At 39.1% G+C, this 24002-nt stretch overlaps 1 protein-coding gene across 1 annotated transcript in view; it reads left to right on the forward strand.

The window, feature by feature from the left end:
• The window catches only part of BARD1 (BRCA1 associated RING domain 1), a 91577-nt gene that overhangs the window by 40518 nt on the left and 27057 nt on the right, over nt 1-24002 (forward strand). Inside the window, exons 5-6 of the mRNA XM_005909590.3 lie at nt 4587-4667; nt 6356-6528. Coding sequence (XP_005909652.1) covers nt 4587-4667; nt 6356-6528 — 254 coding nt within the window. The remainder of the gene's footprint in view (nt 1-4586; nt 4668-6355; nt 6529-24002) is intronic.

Genomic DNA, 24002 nt, shown 5'->3' on the forward strand with positions numbered 1-24002 from the left:
GAACTAGGGAGGAAAATACAGATTGAGTATAAAAAACAAGCAGTTTGCAAATCAGCTATACATTTCAGGGTTCAGTTCAGTTCAGTCGCTCAGTCGTGTTTGACTCTTTGCGACCCCATGAACCGCAGCATGCCAGGCCTCCATGTCCATCACCAACTTCCAGAGTTTACACAAACTCAAGTCCATTGAGTCGGTGATGCCATCCAACCATCTCATCTCCTGATGTCCCCTTCTCCTCCTGCCCTCAATCTTTCCCAGCATCAGGGTCTTTTCAGATGAGTCAGCTCTTTGCATCAGGTGGCTAAAGTATTGGAGTTTCAGCTTCAACAACAATGGACACCCAGGACTGATCTCCTTTAGAATGGACAGCTTGGATCTCCTAGCAGTCCAAAGGACTCTCAAGAGTCTTCTCCAACACCACAGTTCAAAAGCATCAATTTTTCGGCACTCAGCTTTCTTCACAGTCCAACTCTCACATCTATACATGACCACTGGAAAAACCATAGCCTTGACTAGATGGACCTTTGCTGCAAAGTAATGTCTCTGCTTTTTAATATGCTGTCTAGGTTGGTCATAACTTTCCTTGCAAAGAGTAAGCGTCTTTTAATTTCATGGCTGCAATCACTATCTGTAGTGATTTTTAGAGCCCCCCAAAATTAAGTCATCCACTGTTTCCCCATCTATTTGGCATGAAGTGATGGGAGCAGATGCTATGATCTTCGTTTTCTGAATGTTGAGCTTTAAGCCAACTTTTTCACTCTCCTCTTTCACTTTCATCAAGAGGCTCTTTAGTTCTTCTTGGCTTTCTGCCATAAGGGTGGTGTCATCTGCATATCTGAGGTTATTGATATTTCTCCCGGCAATCTTGATTCCAGCTTGTGCTTCCTCCAGCCCAGCATTTCTCATGATGTACTCTGCATAGAAGTTAAATAAGCATGGTGACAATATACAGCCTTGACATACTCCTTTTCCTATTTGGAACCAGTCTGTTGTTCCATGTCCAGTTCTAACTGTTGCTTCCTGACCTGCATACAGGTTCCTCAAGAGGCAGGTCAGGTGGTCTGGTGTTCCCATCTCCTTCATAATTTTCCACAGTTTATTGTGATCCACACAGCCAAAGGCTTTGGCATAGTCAATAAAGCAGAAATAGATGTTTTTCTGGAACTCTCTTGCTTTTTTGATGATCCAGAGGATGTTGGCAATTTGATCTGTGGTTCCTCTGCCTTTTCTAAAACCAGCTTGAATATCTGGAAGTTCACGGTTCATGTATTGCTGAAGCCTGGCTTGGAGAATTTTAAGCATTACTTTACTAGTGTGTGAGATGAGTGCAATTGTATGGTAGTTTGAACATTCTTTGGCATTGCCTTTCTTTGGGATTGGAATGAAAACTGACCTTTTCCAGTCCTGTGGCCACTGCTGAGTTTTCCAAATTTGCTGGCAGATTGAGTACAGCACTTTCACAGCATCATCTTTTAGGATTTGAAATAGCTCAACTGGTATTCCATCACCTCCACTAGCTTTATTCATAGTTTTCAGGGTAGTCTAGGGGTAACATGTTAACAGAAGACACCTTTGATAATATGAAGAAGTGACTTGAAAGAAAAGTACCACCGGCTGCTGCTGCTCCTAAGTCACTTCAGTCGTGTCCGACTCTGTGCGACCCCATAGATGGCTAGCAACTTTAAAAGAGATTCTGCTTTTAGTTTCCAAATTGTCGCTCTAATTGCCTATGTGACTTCCATATGACTCTTCCACTGCACAGGTGTGTTTATATTATTTTACAGGCTTCCTTAATATGTTTTTGTGACTGCAGTGTAGAATTAGATTGAGGATATTTTTGAGAAGGTTTTTGTGTATTTTTTGTGTATACTTTCATTTTGAAGGTTGGGAATGTGTGTGGTTCTGGCAGTTCATCTGCCCCTGTGTTCATGGGATTGTTTAAAAAAATCAAATTTGTATCTTGACACATGTTCCTGAAGTCATTTGGAACTGACTTAAACATAGTGCAAAAGTAGCTAAATGGACGCTATCTTGTACCACAGGTGTAGAATTGCTCCTCTGAGGAACTATGGGAAATATTTTTTTAATGGACGTGACGCAACTGATTTGAAACATGTAGAGTGCTTACTTTTTAGGCCCATTGAATATTTAAGGTCTCTTTGGTAATCTAGGGACTTAAAAATATATATTGCATGAAGATTTGTTTTTGTTTTTAGAAAACTGAGTAAGCTACCATTTTAGATTTGCTGTATTTGAGAGGTAGTCTGAAACAGCCCAGGAAAAGCAAATGTTACTCTTTTGAGGGGATTTAATGACTTCTATATTTTCCAATCAATACAGAATAGCCCCAACAGGAGTTGGGGCTGCTTGTTGTAGGAGAGAGATTTCCTTTTCCCTGAAGAAGCTCTTCTCGAAACACAACATTGGTGTATGTAATTTTTATCACATGTAACTTTTATTTATTCAGCATTTCAGAGTAAGCTGTCAGTTTTTCTTTCTTTCTTTCTTTTTTTTTTTTTGAGAAAATAAGCCTTGCCTTTGCCTGAAAAATAACTTTGAGAAAATAAGGTGAATGTGATCACTCACACTCACATAGAGTCAGACATCCTGGAACTTGAAGTTGTGGGCCTTAGGAAGCATCACTACGAACAAAGCTAGTGGAGGTGATGGAATTCCAGTTGAGCTATTTCAAATCCTGAAAGATGATGCTGTGAAAGTGCTGTACTCAATCTGCCAGCAAATTTGGAAAACTCAGCAGTGGCCACAGGACTGGAAAAGGTCAGTTTTCATTTCAATCCCAAAGAAAGGCAATGCCAAAGAATGTTCAAACTACCGCACAATTGCACTCATCTCATACGCTAATAAAGTAAAGCTTAAAATTCTCCAAGCCAGGCTTCAGCAATACATGAACCGTGAACTTCCAGATGTTCAAGCTGGTTTTAGAAAAGGCAGAGGAACCACAGATCAAATTGCCAACATCCTCTGGATCATCAAAAAAGCAAGAGAGTTCCAGAAAAACATCTATTTCTGCTTTATTGACTATGCCAAAGCCTTTGGCTGTGTGGATCACAATAAACTGTGGAAAATTCTTCAAGAGATGGGAATACCAGACCACCTTACCTGCCTCTTGAGAAACCTATATGCAGGTCAGGAAGCAACAGTTAGAACTGGACATGGAACAACAGACTGGTTCCAAATAGGAAAAGGAGTATGTCAAGGCTGTATATTGTCACCCTGCTTGTTTAACTTATATGCAGACCACATCATGAGAAATGCTGGGCTGGAGGAAGCACAAGCTGGAATTCATATTGCTGGGAGAAATATCAATAACCTCAGATATGTAGATGACACCACCCTTATGGCAGAAAGCCAAGAAGAACTAAAGAGCCTCTTAATGAAAGTGAAAGAGGAGAGTGAAAAAGTTGGCTTAAAGCTCAACATTCAGAAAACTAAGATCATGGCATCTGCTCCTATCACTTCATGGCAAATAGATGGGAATATAGTGGCTGACTTTATTTTTGGCGGCTCCAAAATCACTGCAGATGGTGATTGCAGCCATGAATTTAAGGGACGCTTACTCCTGGAAGGAAGGTTATGACCAACCTAGACAGTATATTAAAAAGCAGAGATATTACTTTGTCTACAAAGGTCAATCTAGTCAAGGCTATGGTTTTTCCAGTGGTCATGTATGGATGTGAGAGTTGGACTGTGAAGAAAGCTGAGTGCTGAAGAATTGATGGTTTTGAACTGTGGTGTTGGAGAAGACTCTTGAGAGTCCCTTGGACTACAAGAGATCCAAGCAGTCCATCCTAAAGGAAATCAGTCCTGGGTGTTCTTAGGAAGGAGTGATGTTGAAGCTGAAACTCCAATACTTTGATCACCTGATACAAAGAGCTGACTCATTTAAAAAGATCCTGATGCTGGGAAGGATTAAGGGCAGGAGGAGTGGGGACGACAGGATGAAACGGTTGGATGGCATCACTGACTCAATGGATATTGGTTTGGGTGAACTCCGGGAGTTGGTGATGGACAGGGAAGCCTGGCGTGCTGCTGTTCATGGGGTCGCAAAGGGTTGGACAGGACTGAGCGACTGAACTGAACTGAAACTAAATTAATGTTGTAAGGATAAGTAGATTAACTACGAATAAGGCAGCAGTTTGGGGTTTAACATTCACTTCACCGAGATGCCCTCTTGGCTTTAATTTTGTTTTAAATGATAATCAGAAACCGTTTTCTTGTATGTTCAAAAAGGATGTTTTTCACAAATAAAATGGTGACTTTAAAAACTTCATCTGATCAGATGAACTTTGGCTACTGTCCTTGGTGTTTTGACTTGACTTTTGATACAGGTTGCTAATTGCAGAGATATTGGAGTCTGTTCAGAGATGGACTACATAAGTTTGAGTTGGTATCTCAGAACAATCCATGAATGAGTAACTTATTATTTATTGACTCATGAGCAATGGGCATAGAACAGATTTAAATTTTATCTTGAAGAAGACAAAATCTTAAAGAAATACAAAATCATGAGTTTCTTTTTTCTTTCCTTTATAATTTTTAATTTTACTTTCTCATTGTTCTACTAGGGCGACATCCCTTCTGTTGAATACCTCTTACAAAGTGGAAGCGACCCAAATGTTAAAGACCATGCTGGATGGACACCATTGGTAGTTTTCTTCTTGTTTGTTTTTTATTATCTTTCTGTTTATGGTTTATAGTTATTATAGTTATGTAGGTGTCTATATATCCCCCTCTGCCATATATATAGTCTCTTTTTAATCTGAAGAACTTATGTTATAAACAAATAAGGGTAAACATCATGTTTCATCTAGCTTTTCAGTTGTGACAGGTGAAAAATTGCCTACCTTTTGACTGACTGCTTCTAGATTTAAGAGTCTGGTTCTACTATATTGAATTTACCACATGTATGGAAAGCTAACTGCTAACAACAGACATCAGGCTCTATTCTGCAGCACTGCATGTCACTGGAACCACAATTTTCAGGATAAAGAAGTCAAGAACTGGGTATAGGAATGTAGTACACGGCAGTGGTTGTTACTGAGGATCTGTCTTGGCCTCACTTACACCCTGTCCAATTACAGACACATAGAGGTAGTAGAAATCTTTGCTCACATTAAATAATTTTTAAAGTCTTTGCTTTTTATTGCTAAAAATACAATGTAAAGAACAGTCTGGAAAAAGAATGGCACAAGTACATAGAAACAACTGCTATATGAACCATTAGGACAGTTAGCATGTGGTTTGAATGCAACCATAGAATATCAAGAGGTGAGATGGATACCCTTATTCTGTGAACTGTAAATTCAAAGAAGTGGAGAGATTCTCATTAGACCAGGTGCAAAAAAGGTTTTAAACTTGTCTATAATGCCTTCTCCCTGCAATTTTTTAAGCTGGGAGTGTTTATTCTGGATTAGAGTCACTTTGTTGTTTGGACTCCACACACAGTCTGGCTAACCTTTTCAAAGAAAGGTTAATTTTTCTTTTAAGCAACTAAGGCAAACTTTAATAAAAATTGGTGAATAATTTAGGGGACATGAGACCTAATTTGTAGTCCTTTCTCTTAGAAATAGACCAGAAGCATTCAGTGTGGTGTTTTGCCTATTAAGATTTGAAGGTATGTACTTAAAGGCATGCTATGCCAGAGATTTCTTAGAGTACAACACAGTGGCATCATTAGCAGATGATTAAACCTAAGGAAGATTTGCAGTGTGAAGCATCTTTGAACATTCCACCGTTACCGGTTATATCATTCATTAAGTTCCTTCTGAGTACCTCCTCTGTGTTATATCTTTTGTCACTGACACCAGCCATACAATATCTGTAGCTTCCACAACTAGAGGCTTGTCTCGCCAATTCTTATTCTAAGATATTCACTTTGCTGGGTGCTTACGTGTATATATGCCACTTAGCTTATGGCTAAGCAGTTGATTTAGTGAATACTGTTCAGCCTTGAAGGATTTCAGATTTTATGCATGATCTGGTTTTGAAATATTTTCTATGTTTTTTTTTCACTCTTGTTTTAATTTCTTGCTATAGAGCAATTTAGGAGCTGTAATTGGACTAAAGCTACTTTTTCTTCCAAGTAAAGAGCGTTTGACCCAAGGCTCAAATGAGAAAGGTCTTTTTTCATGAATTGCATAAATCTTGATTGCAGCCTATCTTACCTTAAAGACTATTAAGAGTTTTTACTTTGTCAATAACTTAAGGTCTGCATGAGTATTTAGGTAAGAACTGGTTTTCTGATAGAGGTTCATATTATTTTTCTGAAGTGTGGCTTTGTTATGATATTATTCATTGGTCTTCCTCATTGCTCTTCTCACTCTCCTTTAATCAGCATGAAGCCTGCAATCATGGGCACCTGAAGGTGGTGGAGTTGCTGCTCCAGCACAAGGCATTGGTGAACACCACTGGGTATCAGAACGACTCACCTCTTCATGACGCAGTGAAGAACGGGCATGTGGACATTGTCAAGCTGTTACTCACCTATGGCGCCTCCAGGGAGGCAGTGTAAGTAGTTCACCTTAAAGCCTATTTTTTTCCGCTGACTTTTTATTGAAACAAGGTCTTTGATGAAGCAGAGACTTTACTACCTAAGTTGATGACTGTTTTTTTTTTTTTTTCCACAACTATATTTAAATGTGGCCAATATATTCTAGACTTAAAATCAGCATTCATGCCCTTTTCCTTTATAATTCTTACGTGTTGAAGGGAGGTATACTCTTAATTCAGAAACAGTTTTCAGATTAATTTTGGAAGCTTCGAGTTTCTGGAAAAAGTCATTCAGTTTTTATATAGATTGATTCATACTTATTAATAAGGCAAGAATTAGAAGCCTGTAAATAACTACTTTGTATGTTCCCTAGTACTTTAGAATTGTTGTAAATCTTCTATTCCTTTTCTTCTTTTCCTGAATATTTAGTATAACCACATTTAAAATATGTAAGAATTCAGATGTTAGGCAAGTGCAGTCAAATTATTTCTTAGATTTTTCAAATCATTCAAGTGAACCTCCAGGTAAATTGTTTCCCAGTATTGGAGAACGGAGACACATCAGTGAATGCTGGCGGCTGCATTTTAAAGTTGCTGTTGTCAAGAGTGTCACAAGTAAATGCTGTATGTGGATTTTGTATCTGTAATCTCTAACTTGGTTCATGTCTCGCTATATATTATTTTATTCTTTTTAGTTAATGAAGTAGTTGGAATGAAAATGCAAGAATTGCCTCTCTGTTTACCCATTACTTTTGCAGGTTTGGAAGTAGCACACAGAAGTCAGGACTTGCTCTGTTTATAGAAGGGAATAAAGATTCCAAAATGCAGATCTTATAGGTTTCATTTTTTTTAAAAATAGGGAATCATATAATATAGTTGAAAGATAAATAATGTAGGAAATGACTATACCTTGGTGCTGTTAGTTTTGGTGTTTTTAATGTCCTTTATTTCTCATCACGTGATAAGATGGTTGGAGCAAACTCAGAAAACACATCTTTTCTATTTTTTAAATTTTTCTGTTTTTCTTTTTTTTTTTAATTTTTTACACACACGTGTATTAGACTAGGCCGTGTGTTTGTGTGTATGTATACATATACACATGTCTAGCAGGTATGACCCTCTTGGGATAGCGATCCATTTGGTAGAGCAGGTGGTTGCTTTGTTCAGGTAAAACAGAATAGTTCCTGTTCATGGGCGCTTAAATCAGCCATGACCACTCTAACGAATGGAGCACTGGTCAGGGTGTTAGGGATTCCAGCTTTTATTTGTGATTCCATTATTGCCTTTATAGCTTCAGTCAGGTTAGTTTCTGTGCCTTGGTGTCCTCACCTATAAAACATGGGTGATGCCTGCTGCTTTTCTATTTCTTCAGAGTATAGTGGGGATTAATGAGCCAAAACACAGGGTCTGTCGTATGGTTTGTACACCATGATTCTTCACTACACTGTGAAGCTCATTAATACACAAGGTGTGGGTCTGAGACGGTTAGTGGGTCTGCTTTCAGAGGTGCCTTCTCAGATGGCTGTGTTGTTCCCAGTAGGCTTATGGGGTGAAGCAGCAGGTGTGGGTGCACCACCAGCCAGTACTGTCCAGTGGATCTTTCTGCACTGATGGAGACGCTCCGTGACAGTTGCAGGCACTCAGGCGCCACTGGACATCTCTTATTATTCAGCACTTGAAATGGAGCTGTTGCTACTGAGGAAATACATTTTAAAATATATTTTAATTAATATAAATAGTCACATATGCCAGATGGTTACTGCATTGGAGAGCTGGTTGGTACCGTTTGGATAGTAGGGAAGGCAGGTTTATTTGGTGACTGAAATCAGGAATGATTTTGGGTAGAGGATACTAAGGCAACTGTAGGACAATTGCAAGAGTTGATTTAATTTAAGGTGTAACAGACCGGGAGCTGTTTCTAAACATCGTTATTCCTTCTGTTCTGGACTGTTGGTCATCATACTTAAGTGTTTTCTGTATTTTTTGGTTTCTGTTTTATCTTGTGATCATTGCTGTTGACCTGATTAGCCTCACCATTTCCTAACTGATCTCCTTTTCAGATTACTCTTCATACTACACAGCCCAAGAGCTTTCAAAATATACAGTTATGGCCAAATGACTTATTTGCTTAAAACCCTTCCCGGTAACTCTTAATGTTTTAAAAATAGAAGTCAGACTTAAGAACCTGATGTGTAGGGCCTCAGGTGGTCCAGCTTTCCTCATCTCTCCAACTCCATCTCTCTGGTCCCTCCTGTCTCCCTTCTTCAGCCTTTTTTGCACTAGTCTTTCTCAATTTTTATTTCCTTAAGATATGCAAAGCTATTTTGCCTCCTAACCATCAAATATGCTTTTGCATTGTGTGGTATATTCTTCCTTTGGGTTTCATCTTAGGTATGGTTTGTTTTTGGCTGGCTTTCGTGGGTCCTTTGTATATGGTGCTTCCTCCTGGTTATAAATGGAAGTGGTAGTGTACCTGCTTCTTACTATCTTCTCGTTAGGTTGTATGCTCTGTGTTCCAGGGATCATGCCTGTTCTCCCAGGCCCTCCTGAGTGCCTGATGTAGTCTGTTGTTGTTCAGTCACTAAGTCATGTCCAACTCTGCGACACCATGGACTGTAGCATGCTGGGTAGTCTGTACCCACAGTTATTTGTAGAGTGAATTGGTCAGTCTTTGAATGCATAAAGGGTTTCCCTTGTGGCTCAGCTGGTAAAGAATCCTCTTGCAATGTGGGAGACCTGGGTTCAATCCCTGGGTTGAAAAGATCTGGAGAAGGGAAAGGCTACCCATTCCAGTATTCTGACCTGGAGAATTTGATGGACTGTATAGTCCATGGGGGTGCAAAGAGTCGGACATGACTAAACAACTTTTACTTTCACTTTTCTGAATGCACAAAAGGGCTTCCCTAGTGGCTCAGATGGTAAAGAATCTACTTGCAATGCAAGAGACCTGGGTTCAATCCCTGGTTGGGAAGATCCCCTGGTGAAGGGAATGGCAACTCACTCCAGTATTCTTGCCTGGAATATCCCATGGAGAGACTGGTGGGCTACAGTCCACAGGGTCGCAAAGAGCCGGACACGACTGAGCGACTAACACTTGCACTTTTCTGAATCCATAAAATGATGATACATTTTTTCATCTCTTGGTTAAAGGGACAGACAAGATGAAAATAGGAATTGCCTCCCTCTGCTCCCAACTTCGCTGTAACTATGAAGAGAATGTGTAAATCCAAGTTTCTGTAAGCTGCACCTTATCTCGGATGGTAGAACTGGTTCCCCGTATTGATCGGAGTGAACGAACGATGTATGCTCCCTGGGCAGAATTGTTAGTCTCTTGCCCATTGGGCATTCCTGTTCCCTTTTGTGCGATCAAGGCCACCCAAAGTAATTCCTCTAGCCTTGACATTTTTAAGGTCTATTTTTCTTTCTGCCAGTGTTCTGTATATTTTTTTTTAGAGTTAAGTATTAACAGGTGAGAACAGATGAAATTTGTTCTTGTGCTTTCCTCCATATCTGAAATAGAGCATGGGGAGGGCGTCGTGGAGACTTTGTAGGGTTCTTACTACTCTTTTGTTTTTTTTCCGCCTGAAGTTCATTTTCCGTTTAAGCCGTTAATATCTCAGACTCTGAAATCTGAGTTGACAGGTGTGCTTCCATTTTTTTTCTCTGCTTACCGTGTATTTTACTCTTAATATATCTTGTCTCAGAGTAACCAGGACTAGACTTTTTCCATCTCTAGAAGAAGGGTAGAGATGAGAAAGAGCAAAAACTGTTCTTTATCCTTCCTTCTTTGGCCCTTGGTGCTTCGGCTAATTGAAGTTGTAGATAAGTAGTGTCCTTTTGCCTATTCTAAATTTCTAAATGCCATTCTTTAGCTCTAGAAGAGACATTTTGGAATCTTCATTATCTCAAAGCTAAAGGCTTCTTTCTATTTAGATGCCTTCTTTTCCTGGATTTCCAACGGAATGTGTGTTAGATTTTTCTCTTACACTCTTCTCCTTTGCCCCCTTTACATCTTCATCTCCCCAGTTGTTTTATCTGCTACTTGTATTCTAGTAGATGTGAACAGACAATTACGGTAGTGGTTACAGAATAGTATGATACATGTCTTCATAGCTCAGTGCCCCCAAGATTCTATGAATATCTAGGATAGGGGCTAAAAATAATGACTAGAGGAAGTCATGAAAGGTTTTCTAGAGGATGTAGCACTTCAACTGAATTTGAAGAAAAAGGATAAGAGGGTGGACTTCGCAGAAAGCGGATGATGGTTGCTAAGGTACTAGGCACTTGTTTTACTTCTAGGAGCTGATGCAAGACTGGAATGAAGGGAGGGAGGACGGTGAGATAAGAGGCCAGAGAAGGTGGGCAGAGGCAGTGAAAGGCCTTGTGTGCTAAAGAGTTCACATATGAAGCTGAAAATGTTCACCTCCACACTGGGAAGGAATCCAATTGAAAAGGTCTGTTCAATAATCAAGGGGAGAAGTAAAGAGAAAGAGCAAATGATCATATGTTAACTTTTATTTTGTATTACATTTGTCACAGTTTCCAGAGCCATATTATAAAACAATAGTGATATACCTGGCATACTTGCTTTATTCTCATTTTATAAAAAATATTGGCTGTAGGTTTACAAGTCAATATTAAGGTCGTATTAAAAACAATGATCTTATCATACAGATGGCCAACAGAGACATGAAAAAATACTCAAAATCACTAATTATTAGAGAAATGCAAATCAAAACTATAATAAGGTACCACCTCACACCAATCAGAATAGCCACCATAAGAAAAGTCTATAAATAGTGAATGCTGGAAGGGTGTGGAGGAAACACTGTTGATGGGACTGTAAATTGGTATAGCTACTATGGAAAGCTATATGGAAATACCTTAAAAAAATAAAACTAGAGCTGCCATATGATCCAGGAATCCTACTGCTAGGAATATATCTGGAGAAAACTTTAATTGAAAAGATACATGCATACTAGTGTTCATAAAAGAACTATTTACAGTAGCCAAGACTTGGCAGTAAACTAAATGTCCATCAACATAGGAATGGACAAAGAAGAGGTAGGATATGTATACAGTGAAATATTAAGAGCTGCAATATTAATGGAATATTACTCTGAAATAAAATAGAATAAAATAATGCCATTTGCAGCAGCATGGATGGACCTAGAGATTAACTTCAGTTCAGTTCAGTTGCTCAGTCATGGCCAGCTCTATGACCCCATGGACTGCAGCACGCCAGGCCTCCCTGTCCATCACCAAGTCCCAGAGTTTATTCAGACTCATGTCCATAGACTCGGTGATGCCATCCAACCATCTCTTCCTCTGTTGTCCCCTTCTCCTCCTGCCTTCAATCTTTCCCAGCATCAGGATCTTTTCAAATGAGTTATTTCTTCACGTCAGGTGGCCAAAGTATTGGAGTTTCAGCCTCAGTATCAGTCTTTCCAATGAATATTCAGGACTGATTTTCTTTAGGATGGACTGCTTGGATCTCCTTGTAGTCCAAGGGACTCTCAAGAGGCTTCTTGAACACCACAGTTCAAAAGCATCAATTCTTTGGCTCTCAGCTTTCTTTATATTCCAACTCTCACATCCATACATGACCACTGGAAAAACCGTAGCCTTGACTAGACAGATATTTGTTGACAAAGTAATGTCTTTGCTTTTTAATATGCTGTCTAGGTTGGTCATAAGTTTTCTTCCAAGGATCAAGTGTCTTTTAATTTCATGGCTACAGTCACCATCTGCAGTGATTTTGGTGCCCCCCAAAATAAAGTCTGTCATTGTTTCCATTGTTTCCCCATCTATTCGCGCATGAAGTTTTGGGACCAGATGCCATGATCTTAGTTTTCTGAATGTTGAGTTTTAAGCCAAAATTTTCACTCTTCTCTCTTTCACTTTTATCAAGAGGCTCTTTAGTTCTTCTTGGCTTTCTGCAATAAGGGTGGTGTAATCTGCATATCTGAGGTTATTGATCTTTCTCCTGGCAATCTTGATTCTAGCTTGTGCTTCATGCAGCCCAGCGTTTCTCATGATGTGCTCTGCGTATAAGTTAAATAAGCAGGTTGACAATATACAGCCTTGATGTACTCCTTTCCCTATTTGGAACCAGTCTGTTGTTCCATGTCCAGTTCTAATTGTTGCTTCCTTCTCAAGAGGCAGGTCAGGTGGTCTGATATTTCCATCTCTTGAAGAATTTTCCACGATTTGTCATGATCCTCACAGTCAAAGGCTTTGGCATAGTCAATAAAGCAGAAGTAGATGTGTTTCTGGAACTCGCTTGCTTTTTCCATGATCCAGCGGGTGTTGGCAATTTGATCTCTGGTTCCTCTGCCTTTTCTAAATCCAGCTTGAACATGTGGAAGTTCATGGTTCATGTACTGTTGAAGCCTGGCTTGGAGGATTTTGAGCATTACTTTGTTAGCATGTGAGATGAATGCAGTTGTGCGGTAGCTTGAGGATTCTTTGGCATTGCTTTTCTTTGAGATTGGAATGAAAGCTGACCTTTTCCAGTCCTGTGGCTACTGCTGGGGTTTCCAAATTTGCTGGCATATTGAGTGCAGCACTTTCACAGCATCATCTTTTAGGATTTGAAATAGCTCAACTGGAATTCCATCACCTCCACTAGCTTTGTTCGTAGTGATGCTTCCTAAGGCCCACTTGACTTCACATTCCAGGATGTCTGGCTCTAGGTGAGTGATCATACCATCGTGATTATCTGGGTCGTGAAGATCTTTTTTGTATAGTTCTTCTGTGTATTCTTGCCACCTCTTCTGCTTCTGTTAGGTCCATACCATTTCTGTTCTTTATTGTGCCCATCTGTGCATGAAATGTTCCCTTGGTATCTGATTTTCTTGAAGAGATCTCTAGTCTTTCCCATTCTGTTATTTTCCTCTATTTCTTTGCATTGATCACTGAGGAAGGCTTTCTTATCTCTCCTTGCTCTTCTTTGGAACTCTGCATTCAAATGTGTGTATGTTTCCTTTTCTCCTTTGCCTTTAGCTTCTCTTCTATTCACAACTATTTGTAAGACATCCTCAGACAACCATTTGGCCTTTTTGCATTTCTTTTCCTTGGGGATAGTGTTGATTCCTGCCTCCTGTACAATGTCAGGAACCTCTGTCCATAGTTCTTCAGGCACTCTGTCTATGAGATCTAATCCCTTGAATCTATTTCTCACTTCACTGTATAATTGTAAGGGATTTGATTTAGTTTATACCTGAATGGTCTAGTGGTTTTCCCTACTTTCTTCAATTTAAGTCTGAATTTGGCAATAAGGTGTTTATGATCTGTGCCACAGTCAGCTCCTGGTATTGTTTTTGCTGACTGTATAGAGCTTCTCTGTCTTTGGCTGCAAAGAATATAAACAATCTGATTTTGGTACTATCATACTGAGCTAATTATCTTAGATTATCATATCAGAGGTAATCACAGCAGAGATTATCATAGAAAACAAACTTACAGTTATCAAAGGAGAATGAGGATAAGAGAGGAATAAATTAGGAGTTTGGGATTAGCAGATACAAACCACTATATATAAAATAAAGAGCAAGGTCCTATTGTGTAACACAGGGAACTCCTGTAATCAATATCCTGTAATTAACCATAGCATAAAATAATATGAAAAAGAATATATATATGTGTATATATTTATAAATGTATGTGATGAAAGTGAAAGTAGAGAGTGAAAAAGTTGGTTTAAAGCTCAACATTCAGAAAACGAAGATCATGGCATCCGGTCCCATCACTTCATGGGAAATAGATGGGGAAACAGTGGAAACAGTGTCAGACTTTATTTTTTTGGGCTCCAAAATCACTGCAGATGGTGACTGCAGCTGTGAAATGAAAAGACGCTTACTCCTTGGAAGGAAAGTTATGACCAACCTAGATAGCATATTGAAAAGCAGAGACATTACTTTGCCAACAAAGGTTCGTCTAGTCAAGGCTATGGTTTTTCCTGTGGTCATGTATGGATGTGAGAGTTGGACTGTGAAGAAAGCTGAGTGCCAAAGAATTGATGCTTTTGAACTGTGGTGTTGGAGAAGACTCTTGAGAGTCCCTTGGACTGCAAGGAGATCCAACCAGTCCATTCTGAAGCAGATCAGCCCTGGGAGTTCTTTGGAAGGAATGATGCTAAAGCTGAAACTCCAGTACTTTGGCCACTTCATGCAAAGAGTTGACTCACTGGAAAAGACTCTGATGCTGGGAGGGATTGGGGGCAGGAGGAGAAGGGGACGACAGAGGATGAGATGGCTGGATGGCATCACTGACTCGATGGACGTGAGTCTGAGTGAACTCTGGGAGTTGGTGATGGACAGGCAGGCCTGGCGTGCTGCGATTCATGGGGTCCAAAGAGTCGGACACGACTGAGCAACTGAACTAACTGAACTGATGTGTGTATAACTGAATCACTTTGCTATATACCGGCAACTAGCACATTGTAAGTCACCTACACTTCAATTTTAAAAAAAAGATCTTCCTTCCAGTTATTTTAGCATTTTTAAACAAGACTGGATTTTATTTTATTAAGTGATTTTGGGATGATCTTGCACTTTTTGCCTGTTGATGGTATTAACACATTTAAAAATATTACTCCATGTTGTATTGTTGGGATAAACTTAGTGTATTGTGTTAATCTTTGCACAAATAGTTCACATTAGTTTCCTAGGATTTATTTAAAACTTTTGCATCTATAGGTATAAATTAGAATAATTTGTTGTTTTAACTTCCATTTTTTACCCTCAGGTTTTGATGTTAAAATGATACTTACAGTTCTTAAAAATAATCAGGATGCTTTCCACCTTCTTTGGTCTTGGGTATGTGAATAGAGTATCTAACAGAAATAATTCCCACCCTACTTCCTGTTTCCCATCCCCTGTCCTTTGTCCCCAACCTGACATAACATTATTTATTTTGATCACTTTCATACTGTATATTTGGAGATATCTCTCAATTTGATTACTACTAGTTGTTATCACTCTGAAATTCTAATGTATTAACAGTAGAATATAGGTACTAAAGAGAAGATGGACTTTTTGTTATCCTTTTAATTTATCCTGAAATTGTCTCTGTGAACTATAAAACAAAGTTACCTATTTTGTAGTTAAATCTGAGACCATATATATATATGTATATTTCTTACTTTAAATTTTATTTTGATTTAATTTTAATATTCTATTTCTTTACTGTTTTCTTACAGTCACATTTTGCTTAGAATACTTTCTTAATGCTCTTTGAGCTTTTGCTGTGCAAACTGGCATTTTATAAATGCCTCTTGCATTTGAATATAGTATTAATTTGCTTTTACAAATCCTAAAAGATGATGCTGTGCAAGTGCTGCACTCACTATGCCAGCAAATTTGGAAACCCCAGCAGTGGCCACAGAACTGGAAAAGGTCAGTTTTCATTCCAATCCCAAAGAAAGGCAATGCCAAAGAATGTTCAAACTACACACAATTGCACTCATCTCACATGCTAGTAAAGTAATGCTCAAAATTCTCCAAGCCAGGCTTCAGCAATATGTGAACTGTGAACTTCCAGATGTTCAAACTGGTTTTAGAAAAGGCAGAGGAACCAGAGATCAAATTGCCAACATCTGCTGGATCATGGAAAAAGCAAGAGAGTTCCAGAAAAACATCTATTTCTGCTTTATTGACTATGCCAAAGCCTTTGCCTGTGTGGACCACAATAAACTGTGGAAAGTTCTGAAAGTGATGGGAATACCAGACTACCTGACCTGCCTCTTGAGAAACCTGTATGCAGGTCAGGAAGCAACAGTTAGAACTGGACATGGAACAACAGACCTTTTCCAAATAGGAAAAGGAGTACGTCAAGGTTGTATATTGTCACCCTGCTTATTTAACTTATATGCAGAGTACATCATGAGAAACACTGGGCTGGAAGAAGCACAACCTGGAATCAAGATTGCTGGGAGAAATATCAATAACCTCAGATATGCAGATTACACCACCCTTATGGCAGAAAGTGAAGAAGTAAAGAGCCTCTTGATAAAAGTGAAAGAGAAGAGTGAAAAATTTGACTTAAAACTCAACATTCAGAAAACTAAGATCATGGCATCTGGTCCTAACACTTCATGACAAATAGATGGGGAGACAATGGAAACAATGACAAACTTTTTTTGGGGGGCTCCAAAATCACAGCAGATGGTGACTGCAGCCATGAAATTAAAAGACGCTTACTCCTTGGAAGGAAAGTTATGACCAACCTAGATAGCATATTACAAAGCACAGATATTACTTTGCCAACAGTGGTCCGTCTAGTCAAGGCTACGGTTTTTCCAATAGTTATATATGGGTGTGAGAGTTGGACTACAAAGAAAGTTGAGCGCCGAAGAATTGATGCTTTTGAACTGTGGTGTTGGAGAAGACTCATGAGAGTCCCTTCAACTGCAAGGAGATCCATGTAGTCCATCCTAAAGATCAGTCCTGCGTGTTCATTGGAAGGACTGATGTTGAAGCTGAAATTCCAGTACTTTGGCCACCTGATGCAGAGAGCTGACTTATCCTGGGAAAGATCGAAGGCTGAAGGAGAAGGGACGACAGAGGATGAGATGGTTGGATGGCATCACCGACTCAATGGCCATGGGTTTGGGTGTACTCCGGTAGTTGGTGATGGACAGGGAGGCCTGGCATGCTGCGGTTCGTGGGGTCACAAAGAGTTGGACACGACTGAGCGAATGAACTGAACTGAACTGATTAATCAGTTTTGCTCTGAATTTACTGTGTTTTGCATGAGACATTTACCCCTTGAGGGCTAAAATAAGAGTCTGTTACCCAGGAGGGAAAATTCGTTCTATTTTTAACTTCATATATGAAAATAAATTTCATATCTTCTGTGTTTCTTTGTTGCTCAGAAATATGTTGTTAACTGTTTAAAACCTCATAGGCTATACTTAAGGAGAAGGCAATGGCAACCCATTCCAGTACTCTTGCCTGGAAAATCCCATGGATGGAGGAGCCTGGTGGGCTGCAGTCCATGGTGTTGCTGAGAGTAGGGCATGACTTCACTTTCACTTTTCACTTTCATGCATTGGAGAAGAAAATGGCAACCCATTCCAATGTTCTTGCTTGGAGAATCCCAGGGATGGGGGAGCCTGGTGGGCTGTCGTCTATGGGGTCGCACAGAGTCGGACACGACTGAAGGGACTTAGCAGCAGCAGCAGGTTATCCTTTCCCGTGGCTTTCTATGTGTCTCAGACTGAACTTAGAACTATTCTAGTCACATCAGAAGTATACGGGTGTTTGGAGCATATCATAAGCTGTTTTTTTTTGTTTGTTTGTTTTGTTTTTTTTAAGAGAAATATAGAGTTCAGGATTTGATACTTAGTCTTCTATTAACAGAGTTTTCTTTCCAAGGATGTAGAATTCTTAGTTAGAATATAGTATATACATTGAACTTATTATTCCACTACTGTTGTTAATTTTTCAAATATTCATCTTCTGTAACAGATAATTTATATTTTATAGCTGTTAAGAATCATGTTGTTCTTTTGAATTTCTCTGCTGTTTCTTGTTTCACCACAAATTAAGTGACTTGAAAAATTAAAATCTATGTGTTACAGTTTCATAGTTGTTCATAAAGGATTTCATCGTGGACCGTCTTGGTATCTGTCGTATGTTGCAGGTTTAGTATTAGTAAAAATGCTGTTTCATGTGTTATTTGGGATAGACTGATTTATATGTGCAAGTGCAAGTTTAAATTAGCCCGTCTCTCCTTATCCCCTTGTACTAGTGGTCAAGTTCATTTCAGGGACAGCTGTAGATATGTGTCTATTCATCATTTTTTTTTTTTAAGTTTTTATTGGAATATAGTTGATATAAAATGTTGTGTTAGTTTCTGCTGTACAACAAAGTAAATCAGATATACACATACATATTTCTTGTTGTTCAGTCGCTAAGTCATGTCTGACTCTTTGCTACCCCATGAAGTGTAGCCCACCAGGCTCCTCTGCCCTTCACTAAATTTCAGAGTTTGCTCAAAACGTATACATATAACCACTCCTTTTTAGATTCTTTTCCCATTGAGAAGAGTTCCCTGTGTGATACAGTAGGTCCGTATTAATTATTCTGTCATTCATGAGGGGGAGGACACTGAAGGCCTATACTGTATTCTGATCTCTGCCTTTGGGGTAAAACTGAAATGTTAAAACACCTGAAAAGAAGGCTGAAGTGTTACAACAGACTCCAATAAGTACTTTTTATTAGCCTTAGTGATGAAAAAGAATCCAAGTGAGGATTGTACCTTTCATTTTTTTTTATCCTTGTATTGTGTCCTGTGCGTGTGTGCTTAGTCACTAAGTTGTGTCCAACTCTTTGTGACTCCATAGACTATAGCCCGCCAGGCTCCTCTGTCCATGGGAATTTCCAGGCAATAGTCCTGGAGTGGATTGCCATTTCCTTCTCCAGGGGATCTTCCCAACCCAGGGATCGAACCTGGGTCTCCCGCATTGCAGACAGACGCTTTCTGAATTCAGGCTGTCTGGTTGTGTAACCCCAGCTCTCAGCTGGCCTGCTCTGTTGATGCCTCCCCCCTGCTGATAGCCGTTCAGGGAGCTGATCAGGGTCCTTAGAAGACAGTCCACCTCTTCAGCTCCTTCCTTTTCGTTTCAGGTCACAATTTACATTTCCAGAACACTGCATTCTTTGTCTTCTCTGTCTTTCTCCCTCTTCTTTTCTTCTTTCTCGCTCTTCTCTTTGTATTTTTTGGTGTTTCTCCTTTTCCACACTAGCTTATGTCAAGGCCTTCACACAAGCTTTTGTCTGTCCTGGGAGATTCTTATTCTACTTCTGTATCTCCTTTTATTGTTTCTCCCTTGATGTCTAAGCAGCTTTACCAGGCTTTAAAGTTCTTCCTGTTTTCTTTCCTTGGCCTTTGCCCCACTCAGCTCTGTGAGGCCCTTTTATCTCATTGGTTCTTTAGTGACTAAGAGAACTTAGAAGTACTTGAGTGCATGTTTGCCAAACTTATTACAAAATGACGTTTGTAGCTTTTCCCCTAGGTGTACAGAATTGCCTCTTGGTGTCCACAAAGGACTTGGAACCAGTCCCCCCATGGATACCGAAATCTCGTACTCAGGTCTCTTAAATAAAGTGGCATGGTATTTGCATATAACTTACGCATGTGCGTGCCTGTGCATGTCAAGTTGCTTTAGTCGCGTCCAGCTCTTTGTGACCCCATAGCTTGTAGTCCACTAAGGGCTCCTCTGTCCATGGGAACATCCTGGCAGAAATACTGGATTGGGTTGCCATTTCCTACTCCAGGGATCGAACCCAGGTCTTCTACATCTCCTGCATTGGCAGTCAGATTCTTTACCACTAGTGCCACCATGCACTGTCTTCAATATACTTTAAATCATCTCTAGATTACTTATAATACTTAATACAGTGTAATGCTATGTAAATAGTTGCTAGTACATGACAAATTTGTTTTGTTTCTGGAACTTCCTAAAAAAAAATTTTTTTTTTCTTTTTTAGTATTTTTGATCCACTCACTGTTAGTTGAATCCATGGATATGGAACCTGTGGCAATGGCGGGCAGGCTGCATGCACATATTCTCAGTCTATGTGTGTTAAATAAATAAATGATTATTACTAGTTGTGATATATATACATTATGTATATTACTACATATATGCATTTTTATGTTGAATCTATTAACCTTGGTCAGTTACAGGTCAGTAACAATGACCCTCCAACATTCCTTATTAATTTTTATGTAGTAAAAAAGCAATAGTTTATGGACACTTAGATTGTCTGTCAAGATTTTAAACTAAATTTTTGAAAAGAAATTTAAAATCTTCAGTCATACCTTCAAAACTTTTATGTGAAATACATTTAAAATTATTTAAAATCAGCACCAAAAAAATACAGCAGGAATATATCAGAGGGAAAAAAGTGGTAAAATTTGCTAATATAATGTGTTGTGAAGAAACAGAAAAAAAATTGGAATCAGAAAGATACTTCCCTGGTTAGTGACTGTATAAAATGTTTTACTTATCAGTTTTTATGATTTAGTATTGATAAAGTATGTTATCTATATGTAGTCATTTGCCATTCACTGAATCATAAAGAGATTTCTTTGATAGGTCATAAGAGAACTGTCAAAAATGGTGCATATGAAAGTTGTTAATATACTGTCATGCACTACGTGTAAATTCTGCACTGAAGATATTGAGGTTTTCCTATATTCTGAAAATAGTTTTAATTATATTGGTGTTGCATTGACCCATAGTTTAGCCAGTAGACATATATGTTTTTCTGTTTTCACAGCTACATACTGTCTTTGTCTCTAATGACTATTGCTTTATGCCTTATTTGTGGCATTCATTTGCTCAGTCATATACGACTCTTTGCAACCCCATGGACTGTAGCACTCCAGGTTTCCCTGTCCTTCACCATCTCCTGGAGTTTGCTTAAACTCATGTCCGTATCATCCTCTGTTATCCCCTTTTCCTCTTGCCTTCAATCTTTCCCAGCATCAGGGTCTTTTCCAGTGAGTTGGCTCTTTGCATCAGGTGGCCAAAGTGTTGGAGCTTCAGCATCAGTCCTTGCAATGAATTCAGGGTTGACTTCCTTTAGGATTGACTTGTATGAACTTGCAATCCAAGGGATTCTCAAGAGTCTTCTCTAGCACCACAGTTCGAAAGCATCAATTCTTTGGAGCTCTGTCTTCTTTATGGTCCATCTCTCATGTCTGGACATGACTACTGGAAAAACCATAGCTTTAACTGTACAGACCTTTGTCAGCAAAGTGACGTCTTTACTTTTTAATACACTGTCTAGGTTGGTGATAGCTTTTCTCCCAAGGAACAAGCATCTTTTAATTTCATGTCTGCAATCATCTTCTGCAGTGATTTTGGCACCCGAGAAAATAAAGTCTGCCACTGTTTCCATTATTTTCCCATTTGTTTGCTGTGAAGTGATGGGACCAGATGCCATGATCTTTGTTTTTTGAATGTTGAGTTTTAAGCCAGCTTTTTCACTCTCCTCTTTTACCTTCATCATGAGGCTCTTTAGTTCCTCTTCACTTCTGCCATTAGGATGGTGTCATCTGCATATCTGAGGTTACTGACATTTCTCCTGACAACCTTGATTCCACCTTGTTCTTCATCCACCCCGCATTTCGCATGATGTACTTTGCATATAATTTAAGTAAGCAGAGTGACGGTGTACAGCCTTGACGTACTCCTTTCCCTATTTGGACCCAGCCCATTGTTTCACATTTGGTTCTAACTATTGTGGTGTTGGAGAAGACTCTTGAGAGTTCCTTGGACTGCGAGGAGATCCAACCAGTCCTTTCTGAAGGAGATCAGCCCTGGGATTTCTTTGGAAGGAATGATGCTAAAGCTGAAACTCCAGTTCTTTGGCCACCTCATGCCAAGAATTGACTCATTGGAAAAGACTCTGATGCTGGGAGGGACTGGGGGCAAGAGGAGAAGGGGACAACAGGGGATGAGATGGCTGGATGGCATCACTGACTTGATGGATGTGAGTCTGAGTGAACTCCTGGAGTTGGTGATGGACAGGGAGGCCTGGCGTGCTGCAATTCATGGGGTCGAAAAGAGTCGGGCACGACTGAGCGACTGAACTGAACTGACTGACTGCTTCTTGACCTGCATACAGTTTTCAATTTTCCATGTTCTATTTGGCTCAGACACATGAGCGTATAGTAATTAGGTTCTTCAGCCCTGATAGAAAGCTTTCTTTCATTAATTCCATCCATTTCAATAATCACATTGCTTATTCCCCCAACAAGCCCTTCACATTCATCTTCCAAATTCTAGTTTCTAGTCCTGAGTTTGAGTTCGTTTTATTTGCTACTGTGTGTTTTTTTTTAACCTCCTGTAAAATCCATCTCACATTTCACCTCATTATTTGTGCCTTGATTAATACTTTTTAGTTTTATACTTACCTATTGAAAGAGTATTTGTCCTCAATAGGATTACAGGCAAAGACAATGTTTTCTAAGTATTGTGTATCCCTCCAAAATAATCTGTTTTAAGGTTAAGGTTTTAGATTAAAGTATGTCAGAAAATAAGGTGCTATATTTAAGAACATTTAGGAAAAAAATCGTTCTATAAGCTCCCTTGGTAACCCATTCTAATAGCAAATTATTGATACTTATTCTGCTCCATGATATTGCAGTAAATCTAAAGCAAACAAAACACTTCTTCCTTATATAGTGATGGGGAATAATTGATTTATCATGTCTTCAGTTAATAATTGATCACATCAAAAGTCCCTTGTGGCTTTTCCTCTATGTATTACCTATTTTTTTTTTTAAAGAAGATAATCTAATTATATTTTAAATTGATTTTTGACATAAATATGTAAGCACAGTATTCATTCAAATATATCGTTATGGGGAAAAAGTTTTATGCCTTTTTTGTGCCCACATAATAAAGGAGAAATCTTACATATGCTCTGTCTTCTCTTGCTATGGTTTTTTAAGGTGTCACATGAAAACTTGTGTCTAATTCCAAATTTCAGTGGTCCATGGCAAAGCAGTATCATGACAGGATTTAATAGACTGCATCTCCCATGATGCAGGACTAAGGGTTAACTGATTATTTCAGTAGCATTTTTAATGTGCCATTCTCCAGTTCATTAGCAATGCAGGAAGGCTAAGCGTTTAGCAAATTGTGTATAAGCAGAAGCCATCCATAATCCAGGTAGAGAAATCACATGTTTAAAAACCATATTGAGGTAGTAAGCTTTGTGTAGTAAGGGCTCTAAATGACTAGAATCTTGCTAGTCATTTTATGAAGCAGTTTTTTTAACATCGTAAAAGCATCTTCCTTGTTCAGAGACCATTGTTTATTTTTGATTTAAAGCCTTTTTAAGCTGATTTGGTTCTTTGGAAAGTACTTTCATTTAACATTTTTAAATGTTGTCATGGTTCTCTTTAGTTTGTATTTGTGTAAAATAATTATGCTGTAGTTACTGTGCATTAAAGTACACTTGATTGGGCTCTTAAATTTCATTTCCTTGGAGAAATCTACATTTGTCTTTGATAAAAAGTCCTTATGTGTGCACTGATTGATTTTTTTTTTTTAATGCATATAGTGTGACTTTTTTTGTTTATTTTTGCATCTGGGGATATAAGACCTAGCATATTGATTCCTTTTTGTCATACTTAGAACGTTGGTATGTGAGGAGATTGTGTATTTGGTACATGGCCATAACAGATAATAAAATTGAGAAATGTCAAGTGTAGTGGATGAGATCAGCTCCCTTTTGAAAGAAAATGACCTTACCTGCTTTGAGAGTGAAAGTGAAAGTCACTCAGTCGTGTCCAACTCTTTGCAACCCCATGGACTATACAGTCCATGAAATTCTCTAGGCCAGAATACTGGAGTGGGTAGCCTTTTGCTTCTCCAGGGGATCTTCCCAACCCAGGGAACGAACCTAGGTCTCCCTCCTTGCAGGCAGATTCTTTACCAGCTGAGCCACAAGGGAAGACCCCGCTCC

The sequence above is a fragment of the Bos mutus genome, chromosome 2 (assembly GCF_027580195.1).
Source record: "Bos mutus isolate GX-2022 chromosome 2, NWIPB_WYAK_1.1, whole genome shotgun sequence".
Taxonomy (NCBI): Eukaryota; Metazoa; Chordata; class Mammalia; order Artiodactyla; family Bovidae; genus Bos; species Bos mutus.